The sequence below is a fragment of the Oryza sativa genome, chromosome 10 (assembly GCF_034140825.1).
Source record: "Oryza sativa Japonica Group chromosome 10, ASM3414082v1".
NCBI lineage: Eukaryota > Viridiplantae > Streptophyta > Magnoliopsida > Poales > Poaceae > Oryza > Oryza sativa.
Window position 1 is genome coordinate 2,595,432 of NC_089044.1, and position 10,907 is coordinate 2,606,338.

At 47.2% G+C, this 10,907-nt stretch overlaps 1 protein-coding gene and 1 non-coding gene across 2 annotated transcripts; both read left to right on the plus strand.

Annotated features, from left to right (window-relative positions):
* Positions 1–337: 337 nt before the first annotated feature.
* LOC136351136 (uncharacterized) lies at positions 338–1,732 on the plus strand. The gene has a single exon (XM_066305033.1). It carries the CDS (start codon positions 401–403, stop codon positions 1,637–1,639), a length of 1,239 nt encoding a protein of 412 aa, XP_066161130.1. The 5' UTR covers positions 338–400; the 3' UTR covers positions 1,640–1,732.
* A 2,733-nt stretch (positions 1,733–4,465) lies between these two features.
* LOC4348090 (uncharacterized) lies at positions 4,466–9,638 on the plus strand. The gene is made up of 3 exons (XR_010737213.1): positions 4,466–4,569; positions 7,365–8,794; positions 8,957–9,638. It is a non-coding gene; the product is annotated as an uncharacterized protein (transcript).
* The last annotated feature ends 1,269 nt before the right edge of the window (positions 9,639–10,907 follow it).

Sequence of the window (10,907 nt, forward strand, 5' to 3'; positions counted from 1 at the left end):
TTTATAAAAGTGTAAATGAAGATAATAATAATTAGAAAAAAATGGGAAGAGAAGAACAAGAGATACACTTTCAAACCATGACGCTATTTTACCTCACGTACCTCTTGTCCGTATGGCCGCATGTGTCATCCGCGTCGGTCTCGTTCCTCTCCTTCCTTCGTGAGCCGGCCCAGATGGGGGCGGTGGGCTGAAAGCCCAATAGGCCAATTACTAATTCTAATCCAGTTTTTAATCCGAGTTCGTGTCAGACATAATTACCGTTTCCAACCCGACTCCGTGGCGGTCTCTGAGCCGTCCGATCGCTATAAATAAAACCAATTCCTAGTACAGCCTCTCCACAGATTACTTTGTTTCCGTACACTCGCCAAATCCAACGGTCAAGATTAGCCGCGCCGCCGAGATGATAAGCCACACCACGCCGCCGCCGCCGCCGCCGCCGCCGGAGACGGACGAGATGCCGCCGGAGATGGACGAGATGCCGCTGAGCGACGACGTGCTCCGCGAGATCCTCCTCCGCGTCCCGCCGCTGCCGACCCAGCTCATCCGCGCCGGCGCAGTCTGCAGGCGGTGGCGCCGCATCGCCGCCGAGCCGGGGTTCCTCCGCCGCTACCGCGCCCACCACGGCGAGCCGCCGCTGCTCGGCTTCTTCGTCAACCCGCGCGGCCGGGAGCCCCTCTTCCGCGCCACCCTCGACGCCCCCGACCGCGTCCCGCCCGAGCGCTTCTCCATCCGCCTCCACGACGACACCGAGCTCGGCGGCAACTGGTACTACCACGGCTGCCGCCATGGCCGCCTCCTCCTCCTCAACTGGAAGAGCGGCCTCGGCTGCCGCCAGATCCTCATCTGGGACCCCGTCTCCGGCGACCTCATCCACCTCTCCCCCCCGCCGCAGCTCGATGCCCTAAAGGGGGTCTTCTTCCAGGCCACGGTGATCTGCGCCGCCACCACCGCCGCCGGTGACCACGTCCACGGCGACAACTGCAAGTCCAACCCCTTCAAGGTGGTCCTCGTCGGCACCGACAGGTCCACCGCCTTCGCCTTCGTCTACTCGTCGGAGACCGGAGATTGGGGAGACCATGCTGCCGAAACCCCAGTGGGGAATTGCATCTCGCTTGGGTGCAGATGCATCCAGATTGGGGATTTCCTCTACTGGATGCTCTTCGGCTACGACAACAACATCCTCGAGTTCAATTTGGTGAACCACAGCCTCTCCGTGGTGTATGTGCCGACGCATATCCATGAAGATCATGATGGCCTCTACCCGATTACTCTCCAAGAGGGGACAGAGCTTGGGCTCATTGTCATGTCAAGATCCTGCATGCAGATATGGCAGTGGATGATCGATTTCGACGGCCTCCCCGGGTGGCTGCCGCTCGAACCGATCTACCTCGACAATCTTCTTCATCTGAGCGCGGGGGAGTGTGTCAATCCGACCAAGGTGCTGGGGTTTTCGCAGGATTACAATGAGCTGTTCGTCGCGTCGTCCACCAGGATCTTCATGGTCAATCTTGAGTCATTGCGGTTCAAGGAGCTTTGCAAAATGGACGAGTTCTTGGACTCCCCCGACTCCCGTCCTATATATGCCGTGTATCCGATCGCAAGTTTCTATGATGCAGATAGTTCATCGTCTTCTGCATAAGCCAGTGGTAGAACAATCTACTTTAGCTCATGTATTCCAGAGTGTGTAACTTATGTTGCTATGGTATCAAAGTTACGATCTTTTGAGTGAGTATTTTCTCATCCTGAGATACAAGCATTTGTAAACTACCAACCGAAACCCATAAAACAATGTAAATACTTAAAATTGATGAGTTTGGATGCCTAAATCTAATTATTTTCATCCCAGTAGTAGCTGATAATTCAAATCGACGCATTTGGAATTTAGGATGCTTAAATCTACTTCCTTTCATCCAGTGACTGTTGTCTGAAGTATCCCAGCCAAAATCAATTGTTCTTCTATTGTTCATTTCTTTTCTGAATGATTGCTTCTGTTAATAAACTCACCACAATGGTGATGTTAATGTATTTACTGTCTGACATAATAAGCTGTAAATTTGAGATCTTTGCTGATAAAATTGTTTGATTTTTCAAATTTGTCTGCCACCGGTTGCTAAGATGAAACTGCTTCCAAAATACTCCTGCTATGGCATATGACGCTGGTTCATGTGTATCAAAGTTTAGACATTCTAAAGAGTAGACTTGTAGGACTTAACAATATGTTTTGGCTGCTTTGCTCATTGATTCCTGTTGAGAGTGTCGTTCATGTAATGCCAGTAGGGATTGTTAGAGTGGCTGATTCCATTAATTAATACAATAGCATCTGCTTTTTAATTACGGCTGGTTAGTATCGTTAATTTTTGTTCTGTTGATCCTACTTGCTTGCTTATTGCTCCTATCCACAAGCTCTAAAGTCGACGTTTACGATGGTATATCTCCATCATGGCAAATACTCAATACTGGGGATAGCACACTTTTTCTTTAATTAGCCCTTGTTCGTATACTCTTATGAAGCGACTTGTTTAAGATGGAGCCTTTTTGCTGTTTTCTTCAGAGGCCTTTTTCTTCAGTGGGAGTGCCGTTTCATAAAGGGTAACGTGTGTGTTGATATGAAGTGAACGTGTTCTTTTCTGGACAGTGACAGTGGTTGTTTAGATCCCGATGCATTAATCTGAAGTGTCAATCTGTGCAATTCTATAATTCAAAAATGAGTAAATCGCATCAACAGTCCGTAAGTAGGTTTGAGCTTGTAAATAGTAAATTGTTCATCGAGATCTCTAAACTTAGTTTATTATATCATCCCGATCCAAAGACTTATTTGATCACGATCGTCTAGTACGTGCCAGCGATAGAGAAAGGGGGGGGGGAGCTTTATAATGAATATATTTTCTCATCCTGAGATACAGAAGTTTGTAAAGTAGCAAGGAACCCATGAAACATTGTAAAGGCAAGTTAGTAACTCATAAGCTGACTATGTTTGGATGGCTAAATCTAATAACTTCGGCTACATCGACCATGGGTATTCTATGCATGGCTTCATCGAGACCACGGCTCCCTCGCGTCCTTTGATTTGGCTACATCGATTACGGCATAAAAGGGCTATCATCCATGTTGAGCACTTTTGCTAGTTTTTCTTTAGTCTAAGCCTCCGCGCTGTTTACGCTTGGACTGCAGGGGAAGTTAGAGTATATGTTAGGATATGGTTGATTTGTGTGGACTTCTTTCATATCTGTAATCTTTTCTTATCTCTACCCCATGTATCTCCTATATATACTGGCCCCCGAGTTTCAATACAATGTGCATTTCTCTATCTCTACTATTTAACACCATGCCAAGTCGGTAACTCAAAATTGATGCGTTTGGATGCTTAATTCTAATTCCTTCATCCAATAACAGTTCCTAACTCAAAATCGATGCATTTGGATGCTTAAATCTGCTTCCTTTCATCCATTTATTGTTGTCTGAAGTGTCCCATTAGGAATTAACTGTTCTTACTTCCTCCGTCCCATAATATTTGTCGTTTAGGTTGTTTAGCATGTACTAATATTAGGAGAAAAATACTATAATATCATCAGGAATTAACTGTTCTTACTTCCTCCGTCCTATAATATTTGTCATTTTAGGTTGTTTAGCATGTACTAATGTTAGGAGAAAAATACTATAATATCATTAGGAATTAACTGTTCTTACTTCCTCCGTCCCATAATATTTGTCGTTCTAGGTTGTTTAGCATGTACTAATGTTAGGAGAAAAATACTATAATATCCTTTAATAAATAATGTATAGTTGGATGTAGGAGGGTGGTTGGTTGTAGAATGGGAAGAAATTTGAATTGAAAGTGGTTGATGTAACAAGTAGTACTCCAAAGTGACAACTATTTTGGGACAATATTTAAATGCTAGAAAGATAAGTATTGTGGGACAGAGGAAGTATATTATTGTTCACTTCTTTTCAAATGACTGCTTTGCTACATGAGTTCTTGTTATAAACTGAAAGGATACAACACTGAGAATTTTCGTTATAAACTCAACACAAGTGTGATGCTAATGTAACTTTTGCTGCTGCCTGCTGAGCGGCGATATGCTGGTTCATGTGGATCAAAATATAGACATTCTACGGAGTGGACTTGTAGGAATTAACTAAGATTGTTTTGGCTATTTTTCTCATTCTTGTTGAGAGTCAGCGGTTTATGCAGTGCCCATAGGGATTATTAGACAGTGATGACTTGGTCCACTTTTTTCTCCTGGGTTAGTATCGTGTTAAAGTTTTTTTTATATATATTTTTGCTTTTGTTATCTTCCGAGAACATTTGAGTGCTTGAGGCAGTGTCACTTGTCAATTACTGCTCCGGTGACTGTTAATTTGGATTTTCTATGCGTGGTGCCTTGCATTGCATGTCACTAGCTAGAAAAGTAGTACAAGGTCCATCAAATATCTGGATAAATTCACCTCCCTTGTGTGGAATAGTAATGCTCGGTTGACTACGCCAGTCGCCTCCCCCCTCCCTCCGCCGGTGCCAGTGTCCGTCTCCTCCTACGCCATCGACGCCGCCTCCACACCAGCCGGCCACTGGTGAGCGTTTCTCAAGAGAGAAATTAACTGTATTCATATATACTAGCTAGTTCGTCTGTCTAGGTTTTCTCTACTGTTGTTCACTAGTATTATGTTACAAGAATTTGTTGTCAATAAACAACAAGGTGAGATCTGTTCAACGAGTTCTTGGATTAGATCTGTTTGGCTAGTTCTTGCATCAAAGATGCCGATCAGAAGCTTGTATACTACTAGCAGAGTGAAACTCAATTTTTTTATCCATCCTGGACCCTCCTTTTTTCCCCCAATTACTACTAGCAGAGTGAAACTCAAAGATGCCGCCCACACCACCACAGCCCCGCCCCTCTCTCCACCTCGCCGCTGCCGGAGCTCGTCAGTGGTGAGCCGGGAAGGCGGCGGCGAGGCCCTCCACTTAGGCGACTTCTTCCTTGGCGCGAGGAGGACAGAGTTAAGCCGACGACGCCCACAACCACGGCCGGAGGTGAAGACGGCGGGGCGGCTCGGGGAGGCGGTGGATCCGGCACCTTTGTGGCTGAATCTGGTCGCCCCTTGTCTGGATAGGGCCCGCGCGACGGCCAGGTCTTGGCGGCGGCGCGCGGGCGGCTGTGGGGCGTTGTGGGCCAACACGGAACGGCGGCCCAGGGACCAGCGTGGTGTGGTTTTGGGCGAACGGTGGCAGAGGATCCGGTGCCCCGTGGCCAGATCTGGTCGCCCCACGCCCGGCTCAAGCCGGCGCGGGCGGCCGAGGGGCGTCACGGGCCTGTGCGGGGCTGCGTAGCGTGGCGTTGCCTGGGCGGATGGTGGCGGCGGCCCTCCCGAAGGGCGCGACCAGCTCAGCAGCCGGGCGATGGCCTGGGGTTGGCGCAGCGCAACCTGCGCGGATATGGCGGCGGCCCTCTCGGAGGGCGCGGCCAGAAGGCTATGGTCGGTGCGGCGTGGCCTGGGCGGTTTGGACGGCGGTGTTGGGATGGTTCGCCCGGAGGCCGCGGTCTGACCATCTGGTGCAGCGGTGGTGGCGTTCGAGGTGGAGATGGCGGTCGTAGGCCTTGAGGCAGGGCGCAAAGGGAGCAATGGCAGTGCTAAGGGAGCTGGCAGCGGTGGGTCGTCTTCCTCGTTGTCGATCTGCACCCTTGCCCTTCCTGGAGCTCCTCCCCTTCTATGTGGGGAGTTTCTATGTTGGATTGAGGCGGCAGCCGGTTAGCGAGGGAAGCTCAGATCGCCATCACGACGCTGTCTAGTTCCGGGTTCTCTTTCGGCCAAAACTAGCAAGGAGGCCGGCAGATGGTGGGACGGAGGAGGCCTGGGCCAGTTCCTAGGGGTGGCGGCAGCTCTCTGCAGCAAGTGTGGTGGTCGGCCGGTGGAGGGGTGCCGACGTGGTGCGGTGGAGGCCTCGTGCTAATCTGCTTGCGAGATGGTTCCTGAGTTGATGGGCGACGAACTTCAAGCAAGGTTGCATGGGTTCTGGGCGAAAGCCTCGCCTGATGGTTCATCGGGCTGGCAGCGGTGACGCCTTTGGGCGTCGTAACCTCCTTGGGGGCGTTGGCAATGATACCCCTCTCCCTTGGTGAGTTTCACTAGGTGAAAACCACATGTTCCTTAGATGGGCGATGGCGGCGTCTTTGATGTCGTGACCTCCATGGGGGCATCGTTTTTCAGAGTCTCGTCTTTGTTGTTTTGTCGTTGGCCCGGCGGCGATCGGTCACGCATAGCGGGGGTCGTTTCGGTGCTAGGTTCTTCTCTCAATGGGTTGTGTCTGTGTGGTTAGCATGTGGCTTTGGTTGTGCATTTTGATGCACCTCCGTCCTCGACAGCTTCTGTCGAGTTTTTTCTTGTAAACTTTATTCCTTTTTAATGTACTCGGATGGCCTCCTTCAGCCTTCTCGGCGAAAAAAAAATACCACTTATAATTTTATAGTATACCATTATACCACCAAGATGGTCATAGAGCTTGCATAAACGTCGACTGGTGCTGTTTGGATCTTCTATCCCAATCTGTATCTGTTTTGGTAATTGGATGAATTTTACTGGAAGTTAGACTCGCACACAACTAAGGTCCTGTTTGTTTCAGCTTGAGATTATTGTAATCTAGATTATTAAATCAGATTACTCTAAGCTGGATTATAATAAGCTGACATAAAATAAGCTACGAGTTGTTTGTTTCTCTAGATTATTAGATGCATCTAAGGCTAGTGGGTCTTTAGCCACTCAATAATCTGAAAAAAGCTCTTCTAGAGGAGATTATTGTATTTTAGTAATCTGGCTTATAGATTATAATAATCTAGCATAATAATCTACTTGTTTGTTTCAGCTTACTCCTAATAATTTAGATTATAATAATTCTAAACTGAATCAAACAGGGCCTAAATCCTCGTATAATTAAAAGGTGTCCCAAACAGGGAAAGACGGCATAACATAATGGACACAACAAATCTTCACCCTGAATCCAAAAGTTCAAAGGCATACAAATTTATCCTAAAACTTGCGGCGCAAAATAGAGCTGAAGGCGATTGTATTCTGCAAAATATATTAGGTCAAATGAAGTCAGGCTCGTATCAAACATAAACCATTTTTCTTGTCACATGCATATAAGAAACGACATCGATTTTCATGAGATTGTTGAAAATTTAATTTAGGTTATGCTTTTTGTTTTATAAGCTGTCAGCAGTTCAAGTTAAGGTCTGTTGCAACTCTGCTTTTTAGGGACAATTACCTTTGGAATATAGCCATATATTTTTTATACTATGCACATGTGTGGTAAAAAAAAATCTAACAATGCATTTAAATTGATATTTAACTTATACTTATCATGTGACCAGGCCATCATCAATTTATTTGAAGCAAGAACGATCATATTGTATAATTATGGATCTTTCAGAAAGCAAGCACAAAGAGTATATTGAAAGGGCACAATGGATAGAGGAGAACATTTCTAATATAAAGCCTTTCACAGAAGAAGATATAAAAAGAATTACCAGTGACTACAACACCAATCTTGGAAATGGTGGATTCGGAAAAGTTTACAAGGGAGTTCTTGATGATAACCATTTCGTTGCAGTGAAGAAGTATATTAAAATGGATTCTGAAGAAATGTTTGCCCAAGAAGTACGTGTTCACAGTCAAATCAACCATAAAAATGTAGTCAGGCTAATTGGCTACTGCATCGAGAAAAATGCTCCAATGATGGTCATGGAGTATGTGCCTAATAGGGACCTTGATTACCATCTTCATGACAAGAATAGCCTTGATTCATTGGACATAAGATTGGATATTGCTATAGAGTGTGCAGATGCTCTAGGGTATTTACATTCTATGTGCAGCCCTGTTCTACATGGTGATGTAAAGCCTTCCAATATTCTGCTGGATGACAATTTTAATGCAAAAATAACAGATTTTGGAATATCGAGACTTCTCTCGACAGACAAAACTCATACTGTTAAGTGTATAGGGAGTATAGGTTACGTGGATCCCCTGTATTGTCGGGAGGGACGTCTCACCTCCAAAAGTGATGTTTATAGTTTTGGAATAGTTCTTCAGGAGCTTATCACCAAGAAAAAGGCGGCAAGTCTGGCTCAAGCTCTTGCTGAAGGAAAGGGGGTGACTGAATTGCTTGATCCCAAAATTTGCAATGAGAGCAACATGAAGGTTTTAGTGGAGATTGGAAAATTACTACAGGAATGCCTAACAGAGGACATTCATAGACGTCCGGATATGTGCGACCTGGCTGGGCACCTTCGGATGCTTAGGAAATTCTGTTTGAGACAACCTGCTCCACTAGAAAATTTTGGTTGGCACCTCTTTCCTGAAACACAGAATGAAGATAAAGAACAAAGCCAGCAAGGTACAAACAATGTCAGCTCCAGTTTGATGGCGTTCCCTAAGATGGCAGGCATTTTCAACCGGAACATGTACAAATCTAGAAAGAAAGGAACCCCTCTGTATATTAGTGGAAAAAGAATGTTCACAGCACGTGAAATAAAAGTAATAACAAATAACAATTCAACAATTATTGGTAGAGGTGCATTTGGTAATGTCTACCTAGGAATTCTTGAGAATTATAGAAAGGTGGCAGTGAAGACATACATAAAAGGAACTGAACATGAAGAGGATCGATGTGGTAAAGAGCTGAACCTTCCCGAACTGATCCATAAGAACATTATCCAACTGTTGGGTTTCTGCTGTAAGCTGGATGCTGTAATATTGGTTTATGAATTTGCTAACAAAGGGAGCCTCTACGACATACTCCATGGTACTAGCAATTTTCCTTTCCCACTAGATTTACGTCTAGATATTGCTGTTGGGTCGGCAGAAGGACTGGCATATATGCACAGTAGATCCAAACCCATACTACATGGAGATGTCAAAACAACCCATATACTTTTTGATGACAACATTGTGCCTAAAATCTCAGGTTTTGGATCATCACAGATAGGAGAAGATAGCACATGGGTTGTGGCAGCTGACATCAATTACATAGACCGAAGGTACATTCAAACCGGACTTTTCACACGGAAGAGTGATATCTATAGTTTTGGAGTTGTTCTCTTGGAACTCATCACCAGGAAACGAATTTTAGATAGTAAGAAATGCAGTCTTGTTGTCGAGTATGTCAATTGTTATGAGAAAGAAAACAGTGGGAGGATTATGTTTGACAATGAGATCACTGCTGAGGAAAACATGGCCACCCTTGAAGCAATTGGCATTCTAGCAATGAAGTGTTTAAGTGATAATATAGATGAACGACCAGAAATGAGAGAAGTAGCCGAACAACTGGTGATGCTTAAAATGGCTTGGAAGCAGCTCAAAGGAAACATATAAGTTGTCACTTTCAAGACAGCCATGGGAAACCACCAAAGCTTGACACAGAAGATTTATGAGGAATGAAGTAAATTAGCTCACAAGATCTTTTCAGCACTACTTGTTCTACTAGTATCGATCAATTAAGTTTCTCATGTTTGGTGTAATTGTTATCTGAACTTCTGTTAGCATTTGGAACACTAGTTATAGCAGTCTGTATGTTATAAGCAGTAACAGTAATTTGCTACCGCTAGTATTCCTTTTGATCCGTGATTAACAAGTACTATTATCCGACATGTCAAAGGGGAACAATAGCAAGCAAAGTACACACAAATTTAATTTGAACCGTTGTTCTTAAACATGCATCATATATAACACCTCACATCTCATTCCATATGGTTCGTGGATGAAATAGCCATATGTAATTCAGTCAAAATACGCACCTCAAATCCCAGCTAGCGGCGGCCTGACCGTGAGACGCGACCGCTCCCAACGAGGCGACGACGGAGGATACTGCCGCCGACCTCACTCGCGCCACCGCTTGCGTTACAACAGCTCGCTCCGCCGCCGCTCGCGTCTCATCACCAGCTTTTCCATCGGCCCGCCGGCTGCCGCTGGGTTGGTTGGCAGCTTGGGGAATTAGGAGGGGAATAAGATCACTTTGACTTCCTCAACTGACCACCGAATCTAAATCGTATCCCTCAACTACAATACCAGAAATCTCGACACCCCGAACTTGCAAAACCGGTGCAATTTGACTTCCTCGGCGGTTTTGGGGTGGTTTCGCTGACATGGCGCCTATGTGGCGATATTGACCGAGTCTTCGGTCCACGTGGCGTTGACGTGGCACTTACGGGGCAATAGAATTAAAATATATGCATGGGACCCATTAGTCATTCACACCAAAAAAAAAAAAAAGTGGGCCCACATGTCAATCCTTCCTACTTCCTCCTCCCTCTCTCCCTTCTCTCTCTTTCTCTCAATCTCTCCCCTTCTTCCCATTCGGCCGGCGGGCGGGAGGGCGGTGAGAGCGAGCGGCCGGCCTAGCTCGGCCTCGGTGGGGAGGCTACGGCGCACCGCCGGGGTCCACCGACGATGGCAACGGCTCACGGACGAGGGGAGCGGCGGTGGCCATCGGAGCTTCTTGGGCGCCGCCAGCACCGAGCTGACGGCGGTCGAGCAGTGGAGTGACGCAGCGAACACGAGCAGGACGACGCCCTGACCTTCTCCAGCCCCGCCGCCCCGACCTTCTCCAGCGGCCTCCTCATCACCCCCTCGCGCCAGTCGCTTCATCACCGACAGCGACCACGCCGGTAACCGCGAGGACGAGGATGACGAGCGGCAGCACGGGCCGTCAGAGACCACGCCGGTAACCGCCAGGACGAGGATGACAAGCAGCAGCGCGGGCCGCCGCCGCCGTTCCACTCGTCCTCCCATTGCCGCGAGTCGCCGCCGCCGTTCCCCTCGTCCTCCCACTGCTGCGAGTCGCCGCCGCCGTTCCCCTCGTCCTCCCACTACCGCAAGCCACCACGGCCGAGCCACCGCCGCGCCCCCGGTCCGGTTCC